The following is a 15889-nucleotide window of genomic DNA, read 5'->3' on the forward strand; positions in this document are numbered from 1 at the left end:
TTGTTGGATGGTGCATTATTTATACAATGGATTTTTTTTTTTTTTTTTCCCAAATGTCAAACATTGTATTTTCTTAACAATTTGAATATTTATAATATAAATAACTATTTTATACATATTAGTGATTATTCTAGAATGTACACTGAAATAGGCCAATATCAAGTCGGTATCGGTATATTCCGTTCCAACAAAGAAACCAGAATAGACACCGAATCAATATTCATAACATTGCTAGTATTTTGTGTAAAATATATGATCCACTAATTGAAAATTTGAAATGCCGTGAAAAAGGATAAAATTTGGGATAAATAAGGTATGCTTTTAACTAAAACCGAAAAATAAAATAAAATAAAATTAAGTGCAGTTAGGTGGGTCAAGATAAAGCTGAAAGCTTTTAGTGTCAAGGAGCTTTAGCAACTTTATTTTTGTTGAAGTTAGGAACTTTAAGACTTAAGAGTGCGTTTATGTCATTATTTGTTTTTTCAATATTGGGGGGCAAATTCTTCTGATAATTATGTCAAGTGAAGAAAATTTTGGAGCAGTTTTTGTTGAAGCTTTGAGTGTCAAGGAGTTTATTGCCGCCCGCCCCCCTGGCTTCGCCGTTGAATTGGCCAAACATCTTTCATGCGTATAGCTTACTCCATGCATTGCAAGGGGCTTGTGTATGTATTATTTCACAATATTTTCTCTGAACAAAGAAGCCGACTATTAGACAATCGATGTTAGAAACCAAACCTCTTTTTGTGTTCTGTTTACTATCCTTCTCTAGGCTCTCTGCTACGATAGACACTATCATTCCAAGCCATTCCATCAGAGACGGTGAGACTTTAGTTTCAGCTGGTGGAACCTTTGAACTGGGATTCTTCAGTCCAGGCAATTCAAAAGGCCGATACTTGGGAATATGGTATAGGATATCTACTGACGCAGTTGTATGGGTAGCCAATAGAGAGACTCCAATTGCTAATCGCTCAGGAGTCTTGAAGGTTACAAATGAAGGAGATATTGTTCTTTTTAACAATACAAATAGTACTGTTTGGTCATCCAATACGTCGAGAGCTGCAGCAAGTCCAGTAGTAAAGCTGTTGGATTCAGGAAATCTTATTGTGAAAGATGGAAATGACAATGGCTTGGAGAACTTATTGTGGCAGAGCTTTGATTATCCTTGCGACACATTGATGCCAGGAATGAAGTTGGGAAAGAACTTTGTAACAAGTCGAGACTGGTTTTTAACATCTTGGAAAAGCACAGACGATCCTGCTAAAGGTGAGTTTTCTTTACGGATAGATACTCATGGGCTTCCACAGCAAGTTTCTATGAAGGGAGATAAAATAAAGGCTAGAGGAGGGCCATGGAATGGCCTTAGTTTTTCAGGATATCCTCGTTTAAGACCAAATCCAGTATTCGAGTATGAATTTGTGATGAACAAAACTGAGGTATATTATGTGTATACACTTGTGAATAGTTCAGTCTTTTCAAGACTTGTATTTTACCCATCGGGTGTTTGGGGACGGCTCATATGGAGGGACCAGACACACAGCTGGGAGATCTACTCTACATCCCAGGTAGATCAGTGTGAAAATTATGCCTACTGTGGTGCATATGCTACCTGCAATACCAATCGCTCTCCAGTATGTGCATGCTTACAAGGATTTGTATCCAAATCTCCAAAAAATTGGAATTCAGTAGATTGGTCTGATGGTTGTGTTCGAAGGACTCCATTGGAATGCAATAGAGATGGCTTCCTGAAATTCACAAATGTGAAATTGCCCGACACATCTTCTTCATGGTTTAATATAACCATGAGCCTCGAGGAATGTGAGAAATTGTGTTTGAAAAACTGTTCTTGCACAGCATATTCAAATTTAGATATCAGGGGAAAAGGAAGTGGCTGCTTGCTTTGGTTCGGTAACCTGAATGATATCAGAGTAGACCAGGACGGCCAAGACATATACATAAGGCTGGCCAATTCAGAACTAGGTACTTTTTACTCCTGTTATTTCATATTTGCTCTCTTTGGATTTGCTCTTTTATTATAAATTGTGGACATATTGAACGCCTAAATTGCTTGGTTTTCAATTGTTTCTTTTCTTTTCTTTTTTTTTTTCTTTTTTTTTTTTTTTTTTTGATGAATCAGTGAATTGATTCAAAGAAAGAAGAGCAATACAGGCTAGAACAAGCCACTACTGGGCTGAAGGCACAGCACCTTTATAGAACAAACTCAGTATCTAGCAGCTATAGAAAATCTAAGCCATCTTGTCCTAATTCATAACCAACCATCAGGCCTAATCCCTTACAATTCACTAACTAATATTCTTGCAAACTACAGAGAAGGGATTCCCCAGCTTGCATAAGACTCTTCTGAAATTGAGCTATGAAAGCTCCCTTTTGCTGGGTTAAAAAAGTAAATAATAGGAGACTTACAAGAAAATTTCTTATTTTTGCTATGAAAGGAGCACTGCTTATTACATTTGCATTTTCCTTACACTCTAGTACTACATGGAAGGTTTGTATCATTCCTCTTCTCTCCATTCCCCCCATCTCCCTCCAGTCCTCCACCCAAAGATAGGGTAAGAGACCAGCCGGGTTTTTCTTAGTCAGAGCTAGGCCTCAATTGAAAGGACTTTAAATGCAACTTGACTTCTTGAAGTGCTGGAATTTAACAGCTGCCGGAAGGGGTTTAATTTGGGTTTTCTTCTTCAATGGTAAAAACTCAAAGAAAGCTATCAATGCCCCACACATTTTAGTTAGCTTTCCTAACCTATGAAGTAAGCACCATAGTAGAATTCCAAATTATTTAATAGTTTAAACACCTTCAAGCACCAACCAACCATAACTTCCCATTTCATAGCTTGGATTACAATCCTCTGATTTGAGTTGAAAGGCAATTAGTTCTTTTTAAACATGCTAACATATGTTCATTCAGGGGATAAGAACAAAATTTATTAAACTTAAAGAAGACCTTTTAGGTGTTTTCTTGGGGAAGTCTGACATGACTGCAAGCTATATAGAATTGAAATAACAGTGTGAAAACTGTAACAAACTTGGTAGTTGCACGGAAACTAGGATTTTGTGGTTTTGCACCTTAATGCTCTATCCACCTTATTTTTCCTATCCAATTCATAGCTTAGGTTTTATTGTCCTCTGTTTGAGTTGACAGGCAATTGGTTCTTTTCAAACATGCTAGCATGTGTTCATTCAAACCTAGTCCTCCATGCTTTCAGGGTGAACGTGGGGGTTTGGGGAGAAAATTGGATAAGAACCAACACTAATGAATAATTTTTGGATGTTTGCTTGGGGAACTCTGACATGACTGCAAGCTATATAGAATTCTAAAAACAGTATTAAATTGGGAGAGACCTGGTGGCTCCACAGAAACTAGGATGTTGTGGTATTGGGCCCTACTGTTCTATGCACCTTATTTTTTCCTATTTAAGCTCAAGATAAATTCTGTATAAATTCTCTTTTCAAGAATTATAACTGGCAAGTTGCAGGTACTTATGAAGCTGGTAACAACAGAATTTAGTTTCCAACTCAATTGTGATTTAAGGAATTTTGAACAAAAGTCACATATATGTTCATTCATTGACTCTACTTCTCATTTTCAGATAATAGTGAGAAAAACAGGCATTCCAGCAAAATAAAACAAGTACGAATCATAGTCGGCTCTGCACTACTAGTCATGGGAATTCTTATACTTGGAGTAATATCATATGTATGGAAGAAGAAAATTAGTTTCAAAGGTAAAGCTATAAACATGAACTTATAATTTCTGATGCATGACAATGGATTTTACCACAGAAATTTCAAATTGAAAGTCTTAAACTTAGAAGTGCATCAGATTAGGTGGTTAGCTGATTCAGTAATACCATTCAAATTATTCATGCCAATCCATCTCCTATAATTTCAGGAATCACAAGGAAAAATTACAACTATGTAGGTGGGAATGAAAACATGGAGTTACCTGTATTTGATTTTATGACCATAGCTAATGCCACCTGTCACTTTTCGGGCAACAACAAATTAGGAGAGGGTGGCTTTGGACCTGTATATAAGGTAAACAAAAATATCCTAACTAGCTAAGCTATCTTCTTTGGAAAAATTTCCTAATCTTTTGATTTTTAGGGTACCCTGCAAGAGGGGCAAGTGGTAGCTGTAAAGAGGCTCTCCACCAATTCGGGACAAGGAATGAACGAGTTCAAAAATGAAGTTTTATTAATTGCCAAACTTCAACACCGCAATCTTGTGAAGCTTCTTGGTTATAGCGTTCAAGAAAATGAGAAAATGTTAATCTATGAATACATGCCTAACAAAAGCTTGGACTCTTTTATTTTTGGTTTGAGATTTGACCTTTCAAACTCCATCACATTCATGTTTAGTATTGTTATCTTCTGTTAATAAAATTGCTTGTTGAGAATTCAGCTAGGACAATGCTAACATGAAAATAAATTTGGTCAGATCATACAAGAAGCAAATTACTGAATTGGCATAACCGCCTTCACATTATTGGTGGCATTGCGAGGGGGCTTCTTTATCTTCATCAAGACTCTAGACTCAGAATTATCCATAGAGATCTCAAAGCTAGCAATATTCTACTAGATGATACCATGAACCCAAAAATCTCGGACTTTGGCTTGGCTAGAACATTTGGGGGAGATCAAACCGAGGCCAAGACCAAAAGAATTGTTGGAACGCAGTAAGTATACTTAACTTCTTATAGGTTTTATACTAGATATTTTTAAATTTCTTTCACTGAGCAATGACATTTTGCAGTGGATATATGTCTCCTGAGTATGCGGGGTATGGACAATTCTCTATCAAATCTGACGTCTTTAGCTTTGGAGTTTTAGTGTTAGAGATAGTGAGTGGGAAAAGGAACAAGGAATTTTGCCACTTTGATGACCACCTTAATCTTCTTGGACTTGTAAGCATGAAGAATTTTATTGTACTAATATACTGTGTCAAATGAAGTTGCAGTTTTAAATAGTATAGTTTCCTATGCAAATATTTGAATAACCTTCTTTATCAATCATACAATGCCCCTGTTATTCTTATAATCCAGCAATAGTCAGGGCCAATTACAAGTCCATTTTAACAACTGATACATTTGGTTTCAACCTATTTCAGGCCTGGAGATTATGGATTGAAGATCAGGCAATGGAACTGATTGATAAATCTATAGGCGACATGTTCACACTATCTGATCAAGTGCTACGCTGCATTCATGTGGGCTTGTTATGTGTGCAACAAAGACCAGAAGATAGGCCAGACATATCATCTGTGGTTCTGATGTTGAGCAGTGAGAGTTTATTGCCTAAGCCCAGGCAGCCTGGTTTTTATTCGGAAAAGGCTCAACCTATAGCAGATTCTTCATCAACAAAGCATGAGCCAGTTTCAACCAATGAAATTTCCATGACATTATTAGAGGGACGGTAAAATGACATGACATTGCTCAGGATTTAACAACTCTTTTGGTTTAGACTTTAGAGCAAGGGTCCAAGGGAACTCTTACTCTAGTGTTCAGACTTTATATCTTGTCTCTCATACTGAACATTCTATTTTGTGTGCGTTTGGATTCAACTGAATCCTGCGTCCACGTTTTCCAGTTTTACGTTTTCCTTTTTTTTTTTTTTTTTTTTGCCCGCATTTGTTGACTCTGGGAGACAACATTTACTGTTATGAACAGTATATGCACTGTTTATGCATACACTGTTCACGTATTAAAAAATATTAAAAATGGGTCCCACAGTACTATTTACACATTTAAAAATTATTTTACTACAATGTTTTTAGTTTTCAGTTTCAACAACAATAAGTTTAATCCAAACGGACCCTCTGTGTTGCCACTTTATTCGCTGATTTGTACTTTAGTGCATACCAATAATTTTCCTCTGAATTAGTAGAAATGCCATTAAATAATGGAATTCGAGAGTTTGATGAACCATGTGTCCCTCAAAGCCATACAATTATGATCACTATTTATTTTGAGTTTAATATAATTTTTCAATTTGAATTTATCTATTATTAGTGAGATTACACAAAAATAGAATTTTAAGAAATTAAAATTTAGGATGTGAAAATGAGTAAACTGCTGGGTTTAGTATATGCTAGTTTTTAGGAAAAAAAAAAATATATATATATATATATATATATATATATCAAAAGTACGTGAGATATGTTTAGATAGAAAGTGTGCTAATTTTTAGGGATAAAAAGTTTCTTTAGTAGTGTTTTTTTTTTTTTTTAATTTTGCTGAATTATAATTTTAACCCTATTTTTTATTTTTTAAAAAAATAAGAATTATCTAATTAGATTGAGGATATTTTAGACATTTTTTGAAGCCATAATTAACTTTTTGAGTCCTTTTAATATAGAGAAAATGAAAAAGTATAATCACTTTTGTTTCTATATATATTTTTTACAAAATTGAAGAATTTGAAAAAAATTTGTAGGCTTCCAATAGGTCAGATAAAATCGGAAATGCCCTTCATTTCATACTATTCTTTTAATATATAATCTAATGATTGATTTAAAAATTTAAAAAAAAAATATATATATATATATATATATATATATTTCTCATATTGAATTCAAAATGCCAAGCTATTATTGCTTAATAGTCATATTTCATATAGTGAAGACGTGACTTCACTTCAATACATTTATAATTTATATATGATTTTATTTCTTCTACACTACCCCTCTAAAAATTATTTATTGGTACATAACTTAAATAAGGTAAATCCACAAATTCAATTCAAAATTTTTTTTTCTAGTCTGACTAACCAACCACCTAAACCTAGAATTGCCTTATTTTATGACTCATCAATCAAATATATTAATTTTTTTAATGAACTTAGGAGGGGGTGGAGAATAAGGATTTTTCCCTGTTTAATCATTCACTTTTCCCATTGTCATTGTTGTTAGGTACATGTCATTAGGTTCCCAAATTAAAATCAAATACATGTTTTGTGTTGACCAATAAAACACAAACACGGTTATACTTCCAAAAATGATAATTAAATTCAATGCAGTCATGTATTTGAATTTAATTACTATACTTTAAAAAATATACATAAGTTTTACCAATTTTTGCTAAGAGCCTTATAGCTTGACTACTTTGCAGTTTCTCGTGTTTCTAATAGATACATTTAGGGTTAAAATTCCTCCTTCTATTGTTAATTTGATAAGCCAATTGATATATGGATGGATACACACACAACAATGAGTTCCAAAACAATCATAGGCACCCAAACACCATGAAGAGTTTACCAAAAAAAAAAAAAAAACCAAATTGGGCAAAAGACTCTTTGGCACCTGTAGCATCAAGCCATCGACCAATTTCACTAATAAGGATAGTTGCAAACTTGCAATACGTCCCACTTACAAACCCTCCAAGTTATGTAAATGATAATGTATTTGAGTTTCTTAATCTTACCCACCATTGATTGCACCAATCTTTTCTCCTTGCTAGCCATTGGTTCTGTGAGTTAAGCTGCTAACCACAAGACCAAGGCCACTCCCAAGACTTCTTGAAGATTTAGGGATTGCTCTAATGATTCACAAACATCAACAAAGAACACTCAAGGTTTCCATGTGTGTAAGGCTTGGGTCTCCAATCTAAGGATTTGGCAATATGAAAGGGTGAAGGTAGAGACTAAAATGAGTATTTGTCCTAAGGAAAATAGGTGGTTCTCTAGTTCTTCAATTTAAGAATTTGAAGGGTATTTTTGTGGGTATTGTAAGATATATACGAGGGGTAATTGGATAGGAAGGAAGAAAGCAATAACCTTCTCTCAAGTTAGGAAATTCGCTTGACTGAATTAATCACAAGTTGCTCACGAAACTCTCAATCTAACCGATTTTTAAAAAGTTATACCTTCACCTGAAATTTCGCCTGACATGTCTTGATTTGATCAACTGAAATTCCCAGAACAACAACGTTAGTCTTCAGCATTTGACCCTTTAATCTTTTTTTCTTTTTTTTGGGTCAATAACCCTTTAATCTCATATAAAATACAACTCAAAAAAAAAAAATTATACAAGCAAATGAGTGCAAATACAATAAAATTTGTTATGATAAATACAAGCAAATAAGTGCATATATATATATATATATATATATATATTTTTTTTTTTTTTTTTTTTGTTATTAAGATCAATCTAATACTTGTGTATACAATATTTTTATAAATTAGTTATTATTATTTTTCTTTTATTCAATGTTTATTAATTTATATATCATTCTATACTAATCAAATTTGTTAAGTAACTAGTATTTCTTTATAATTTATCATAATCCAATAGCCATTAATCATAGTTATGGATTCTATTCCATTTCGGCATGAATGGCCAAAAATACCATATTGGTAAGCAAACTAGAACAAAAAACCACCCCCTCATTCCACTTGGGCTAAATTTTGGTCCATTTCGAGTCATTTCAGCCAAATTGTTTGGAAACGCCGGTACAATCTAGAATAGTTTGGCATTTGAAGCAAGACGAGAGTATGGTTATTCTTGTCCTGGATATGGGTGTTTGTTGTATAAGATGTTGTGAAACAATGTTTTGGATTTCAAATGAGTGTTTGAAAAAAAAAAGAACTATGAAGAATTGTTGTTGTGAAATAGTGTTTTGGGTTTGTTGAGGGGAAAATTTCTGATGTTTCCAAATAGAATATGGGGTAGCCAAGCTGAAACTCGACGATGGGCCCTTGAAATAAAGCCCAAAGGCTATCGGTATGGTGTAAGTCCGCCCAAGCAAGAGAATAAGGCTATACCCTAACAAGAAGACAACAATAAAGCATAATAAACACGTTAGTGTTGTTAGTTTGTTATATTATTAGTCTTTTTACGGCGTTATAGTTCAAATTAGTCCTCTAGCGGTACGGTATTATCTTCAGCGGTGGGGGTGAAATTATACTTAGAGTCCAGCAGTCAATGATTAAATAAATTTAGGAAAATGTTTAGTCCTGGGGGTCCTTGTGTGTCTCGGTTAGGGGAACTTATAGTACTTTTAGCCATCATTACATCAATGTGAGGGAAAAATTCAATTGTTACAAATACATTATATCCATCATCATAATAATAATAAACAAGGATTAAAGGATCCATTGTTACAAATAAAAGAGGAAAAATAGGATGGAATGAAGGGAGAGAGAGATCCCCAGCTCAGTGCAGCAAGTATTAAGCTAAGATTTTGGTGAGTGTGTGTTTATAAGGCATGAATGAGGTGAATGTGAGCTATTTTGAGTGAGTGAGATGGGATTAACACCAAGATCAAGGATTTTTTGTGAGTGGTCTGTTTATGACTAGTTGAGAGATATTTATGGGTTGTGTTTGTGTGAAAAGGGGGAGAGAACATCTGAGATTAGATGAGTGTGGGCTAAGGATGATTAGTGGTGAGCTTGAGGGAGGCTAAACCATGAGCAAGATAGCAAACAAACCCAAAATTTCAGAGAGGGTCGCTGTCCTTTGATCAATTATGGGACGTTTATGGAGTAGGAAGGTGTAAGCAAGGTGGTGAATGTTGGTATTATGGTGACTATAGGCTGAGAAATGTTGTGAGTGAGCTCTAAATAGCTTGGGGAAGCTTAAGGGAAGCTTAATAGGGGCTCAATATCTATAGAATGTAGTCAATGACAAAAATCTTTAGAGAGGCCTCCTCCTTCCCCATGGGCTGAGGTGTGCATGTTTTTATAATAAAACTTTAGAGAAGTATCGATTGACAAGAATCCAAAAATGCATGACTCATCAAGGGTGACGAAATCAAGGTTTAAATTTCCTGAGATTTTGACCAGAAGTAGAAAAATCCACTTTGAGGGGTTGTCTTGCTTCTTTGGGTAATGATGGGATTTTAAAGTTTTTTGCATTAAATGCATAGATTTTCGGGGCTGAGCTTAATTATTGTGTATCAAAAATGAATCCTAATGTTGCAAACTGAGATTTGGTCCCCCAAGAAGTAAGATTTCAACACCCCAAGCCAAGTGTCAAGTTCTAGTCTACTTTAGGGGGTTCCGCTGGAGATCCCTTTATGCCCTCTAAACCACATATTCCCAAATTTTCCCCTTTATGATTCATGGGCTTAGTACATGAATCATGTCTTGATCGTTTTTAACATTTATAGCATCAATTTATTGAAGTTTGGATAATTTGGTTTTAGCTCTCCTTCCGCTGGAGGTGCAGTCTTGAGGAAGATCATGGAGTCTCTTCATCCTTTTGACTTTGGCTGATATGACAGCCCTTGAGCACTGTTCACGTCAGGCAGAGGGTGGCAGAAAATTGATGGGACAACCCTTAGTCCATTCTCAAAGGCTTGGTTCCCTTGTATGAGTCTCTAGTTGCCTTTTGGTTAGTTGCTTGTGTTTTTTGCTTGGGCTTGCTCACATGGGCTGGGTTGTGTGCACATGTTGCCATGGGCTTTCATTCCTCATGGATTTTATTAGTAAATATTTTTGGGTTTTTTCATAAATACTTGCAATGGGCCTTTGGGCAATTAGTTGTAATGTTTGAAACAATAGGACAAGTTTCAAAATACTTTTGTAAATACTATTTACTTTGATGAATTCCATGTTGCAATAATGTTCATGGTTTCTAATAATTGCATCATAACTTAAATGATGAGCTTGTGGGTTTGAATGTTTACCATGAGTGTCGAAGGCGTATATTATGGATATCGCAATGCAAATGATGTCCATGCATTTCATGGGTTTATAACAATGAATATATGTCATGGGTCTAACAATCATAACTTTCCTTGGGCTTTTATAAGATGATTGCCATGGGTTTTGAGAGTAGATAATTCATAAATTCCATGAGATTGTAATATCGTAATAATATGTTTAAGAATTTCAAAGTATTGTTTATTATCGGACTTTTAAGTAAAATAATTATGATATAGTATTTTGTCAAGTATTTAATAACCTTCGGCTTTTGATAGAATAGTGTCAAGTAATTAGCTTGGGCTTTTAATAGTATCAACGCAAGTTGGGCTTTTGATATTGCCAATGAGAATTGGGCTTTGATGTTGCCAATGAAAATTGGGCTTTAAATAGTGCCAACGTAAATTGGGCTTTTGATATTGCTAATAAGAATTGGGATTTGATGTTGCCAATGAAAATTGGGTTTTGATGTTGCCAATGAGAATTGGGCTTTGGATAAATAAATTGCCATGTGTTTAAATCTTGGGCTTTGATCATGGATTTGAATTCCATTGATAAAATTGTTTTGCCATGGACTTGAATCATGGGCTTCTTAAATATTGCCAAGCATAAGTATTCTTGGGCTTTAAATAGAATATGATAATAAAATTGGATAAAATATGAGTTTTGGGGTTTTTTGTGATAGTTTGTATTATAACCCAATTTATATAATGAGATATGAAACATTTGTGATTAACATAATAATAGAGCAAAAAATATTTGGGAAAACTCAATAACTTATTAGTGGTGTTTGAAAATAAATAGGTGGTACCCAAATAAAATTAGGTGTAAAAAAAAAGTACCCTAACAGGGTTTTAAATATGCACTGTTAGACTCCCAAATTCCCTAACCAAACGGATTCATAGTATCGATATTATAAATATCTTCTATACTAACCAGTACAAAACTGTATTGATAACCTTGATTGAAATGCACATATAACCATTTTATAATTCAAAAATTATATATTACACAACATAGCATTCAATGGAAAAGGTTTATCTCAAAATTAGTTTGGAAAGAAACCCTTCAAACTCCTCTTATATATTTTTTATTAGATGTGAATTTTGAAAATCTAATTGTTGGATTGCATATTCTTATTATATTCTTCCTGTTTGAAAATTTTCAAGAAGATCAAATGAAAGTTCAAATATGTGTATAAATACCCTTGAACGTTTAGACCCCCAATATACAAATTAACCAATTCAAGTTTTATGTCAAACAACTAGTGTGCGGAAAATGAACATAAGTTATAATATAGAATTGGAAAAACTATCTAAGCCAAATTAAAATCACAACCCACAGCAGATAATAAAAGGCAAAGCTAAAGGGAAGGAAGATGCAAACACAAAGACAACACGCGATGTGTTATCGAAGAGGAAACCGAAGCCCTCGGCGTAAAACCTCTCCGCCGCCCTCCAAGCGGTAAACAATCCACTAGAAAATGTAGTTGGGATACATGGACAGCAATAGACCCTCCAAACCTAATCTACCTAGTGCACCTAAGCCCTCCAAGCTTCTTGCTCCAACAAGGTTGCGCCGAACCTTTTTCTTTTCTAGCTTCCCGGATTTTGCTACTAGACCGTAGCATTAACCAATGTAAATTGGTTCCTTCCTAACTGCTTCCCAGAATACCAAACAGTCCTCTCACAGTGATGAATATGGTGAGAACAAGGTTTTGGTAAAATGACTCTCAAGGGTTTGACAATGGAGAGGAAGAGAGTTGAGGAATTTGAAGAGACTCTAATGTATAGATTGTAGGTGAATCAATCTTGTTTTTCTTTAGGGTTTCTCTCTCAAAATTTTCTCTGGAAGCTCTCTTTCATTTGTGGGTATAAGGGGTATTTATACTGAGGTGAGAGGAGAATGTGAAACGTCAGGTTTTACAAAACAGGGGGGGCTCGCGGCTTGGCCTCGCGACTTGACTGAGTCGCGAGATCTAGTCGCGAGATAACCGTATGGCCAGTTGTCCTGTTTTGTCCTGTAGTGCTCCAGCTAGTATGACTGTTCACCTTCTAGCATGCTTGGCACATGTGCTGCGTTTGGCGGCTTGCAGCCGCAAGCCACCCGCGAGATCAAGCCGCGAGTCTCTGTTTTCTTGCACACTCTTGAGCAATTAATACTCTATCTCACTCACTACCCTTACAACAAACCCACCTAAATACAGGGTTACTAAATGCTGAAATATAAGCAAATTTGGCACGGAATAAAGCCAATAAGATGGTTGATTAAATTCAACATTACAATCTCCCCCTTTGGCTATTCCATGACAAAACCCTAAAATAGACTCTAGACTTAACATGTGAGTTGGGAACAGTTGAACAAAACTCACTCACACCTAACTCTAGAAGTTGTGAAGCACTTGAATCATAAGAACATGAAACTCCTGAAACACAACAATACACCATGATCATTGTATGTAGAAAAGTATGAAATGCATATGAAACAGGCTGAAGGTGATCAAGCAAGGATGAAGTGAAGTTTCAAATCATGGCTTGATCAACCAAGTAATCACCACAAGGTAGTGATCACAGTGTTCATTCACACTTGGAATGAACACTAGAACATACAAGTTAACAAGAACAAAGCAAGTTAATTGTATGCCTAACACTCAACCAATGCATAATACACTAAGCATATGCATCTAGGAACAATCCTACAAGAGCACAAGAGTGACAGTACTTAAAACAAAATGCAAGACATTTAGATAGAAGTACTGATTTAAACAAAGCATAAAAGGCTGCATAAAGCATGGTACAAACCATAAAGCCTACAAATATGCATAAAACATAACCCTAAAAGCTTACATAAGCAACATGGGTACAAATCACAATATATACTGAATAACATCAACAATCTATATCTATATATATATATATATATAATAGCAAAAGCTGAGAGAAAATGAGTTCCTAGAATTAAGGAGGTAATGACAAATAGGAAAAGTCCCTACCTAAAATTCAGACATGTGTAACTTTAAAAAGCGATACATTATATTGTTTGGCAAGGCCACAACACCGTTTAAAAAAAAAAAAAATTAACCGGTTAAAATACAATTAAAAGGACTTACAATACTCCCAAAAAACACTTGCGTTACTGAGAACGAAGAAGGAGAGAAAGATCGAGAGATCAAAAACTGAAACCCAAAACATCAGACACCAATCAAGATGAAGAAGAGTCGTACAGTCTCTTCCAATATCCCCAAACTCTCTCTCTCTCTTCTCACGAACCCTAATCTTTTTCTTGAAGAATATTCAATCCCTTCAATCCAGGCTACAGGTTTGTTCTTTAATTTAATCTTTTTCCAATTTAAGATTCACGTATTTGTTTCTTTCCCTCTATATTATTGAATTCCTCAAATTTTTAATTTTTTTTGAAAAATCAGATTTGAATCGATCTTTGTGTGTGTATGGCGAACGGTATGGATTCGGAGGAGTTTGTGTTGCTATCTTGAGTTCGGACGGGTCACAAGCGCGAGTTCACCTCCGCAATGAAGGCGCAATCAGAGATCTGCGGGTCCTTGGGTCGGACCTGGTCCAGGAAGACCCGGAATGAGGCTGTGGCGACCAATAGAAGCAAGAAATTGAAGAAGTCGGATCCGAAGGACGCCAAGAATGACGAAGTTATGGATCAGAAGGCGAAGGATTTGGTCGATTCGATGAGCGAGGAGGAAGCAAAAAGCGACGTGCTGGACCTAACGAGCGACGACGAGCCGAAGGGGCACTTGGAGAATCGGAATTGGTCGGAGAAGGGGGTTCCAAGAAGGACAAGTCAATGCCGGTTTTCGACGAGGAATTGAAGGGTGGAGTGGTTGCAATGGTTTAGAATCCTGTGAAGGAAGAGGAATTAGTGTGTGAAAGCAAGCCGAATGTGAATGAAGAGATGAAGACGGAGCCAGGAGTCGAGAAAACGAATGAGGATTTGGTTAACGATGAGAAGATTGAGGGGGTTAGCATAATGTTTTTTTTTTTTTTTTTGGTTTCTCTCTTAATCAAATATTGTTTCTGCCAGTAGTTTGCATGGTTAATTGATGGGGGTAATGCTCTTTTTTTGGGTGCTCTTTCTTTGTATGTTTTTCCTTGGCGTATATAACCTCTTGCTTTCTATTTGCTTTCTAATGTATTCTTTTTTTTTTTTTTAATTCAAATGTCTTTCGTTAATGTTTCCTTTACCTTTTTGCTTTCTCTATTTCTTATTGTGTTGATTATAGGGTTTTGATTGAGGATTTTGGGTTAAATATGGTTTCAATAAAGGTATTTTGGTTATAATTTGTTTTTGCTTAGCTTTGGTTTTGGTTTGGATATTTGGATGATTTTTTTTTTGGGGTAATTTTGCAATCATTGTAGAGAGCAGACTGAATCAATATTGGATAGCATCTTTTGCTTTTTTGTTAGATTTCTGATTCAATATCTTGGTTTCTCTGTTTGTGTTTGGCTTTTGGTGGGCATCCAGATTGGAATATATATTGACTTTATATGTGGCATTGAAAATTTCATTGTAATGTGGCAACTGTGGAATGATAAGGTAGTGGGCAATGATTATGATCATTGTCAAAGACAATTGTGAAGAAGGCTTTAGACCTTTAGATTTGTTCTATTAATGTTCTCCAGATTTTTTGCTTTCTTACTCTTTTTTCATGCTTGATCTGTTCTTCTTTCCCCCCTATGTATGATGCTTTTATTAGATTTTTTTCCCCTGTTTATCTGTCATTGATTTTCCATCTGTGTATAGAGTAGAAAGTAGAAAAGTCAATTTTTTTTCCTGATTTTAAATTCAGTTACTTCTTCATTCTGCAGCCTTTGAAATGATTTGGCTTTGCTTGGAATGTTTGGATTTATTTTTTGGGGTACTCCAGACTTATAATTCAAATGATAAGATATTTAGATTGTTTTAATACTTGGGCTGCTAATTAATATACAACAGATTTATCTTAACTGAGTTAACAGTGTTTGTTTGACTGTTGGCTGAGTCTTGTAGCATGATACGTGTTTGACAAAATGTCTTATGGACTTGCATTTTAATTCTTTAGAATTATGTTGTTCAGAAAATATATACGTGCAAAACAAATCCTCTGACTTTTAATACCATTAAGATGATTGCACTATAGACTCAGAGGTATTAAAAGATGGTTTTATTATTGACTTATAAAATAGATGCCTACAAAAGAGAAGGCCAAGGATGGCCCATGGCTGTAT

General features: G+C 35.1%; 1 protein-coding gene across 1 annotated transcript; it reads left to right on the forward strand.

Moving 5' to 3' along the window:
- Positions 1-491: 491 nt before the first annotated feature.
- Positions 492-5602, forward strand: LOC126694819 (G-type lectin S-receptor-like serine/threonine-protein kinase At4g27290). Its single transcript, XM_050391326.1, has 7 exons — positions 492-1977; positions 3606-3740; positions 3908-4053; positions 4123-4333; positions 4456-4693; positions 4771-4921; positions 5125-5602. Exons 1-7 carry the CDS (start codon positions 720-722, stop codon positions 5431-5433), a joined length of 2448 nt encoding a protein of 815 aa, XP_050247283.1. The 5' UTR covers positions 492-719; the 3' UTR covers positions 5434-5602.
- The last annotated feature ends 10287 nt before the right edge of the window (positions 5603-15889 follow it).

The sequence above is a fragment of the Quercus robur genome, chromosome 8 (genome assembly GCF_932294415.1).
Source record: "Quercus robur chromosome 8, dhQueRobu3.1, whole genome shotgun sequence".
NCBI classification, from domain to species: domain Eukaryota; kingdom Viridiplantae; phylum Streptophyta; class Magnoliopsida; order Fagales; family Fagaceae; genus Quercus; species Quercus robur.

Excerpts from the sequence above, each read along its gene's own strand:
- LOC126694819 (XM_050391326.1), top strand. The coding sequence starts at position 720 with ATGTTAGAAACCAAACCTCTTTTTGTGTTCTGTTTACTATCCTTCTCT. Across the intron at positions 4,694-4,770 it reads AAAAGAATTGTTGGAACGCA|TGGATATATGTCTCCTGAGT; the intron begins GTAAGTATACTT and ends GACATTTTGCAG. Across the intron at positions 4,922-5,124 it reads ACCTTAATCTTCTTGGACTT|GCCTGGAGATTATGGATTGA; the intron begins GTAAGCATGAAG and ends AACCTATTTCAG.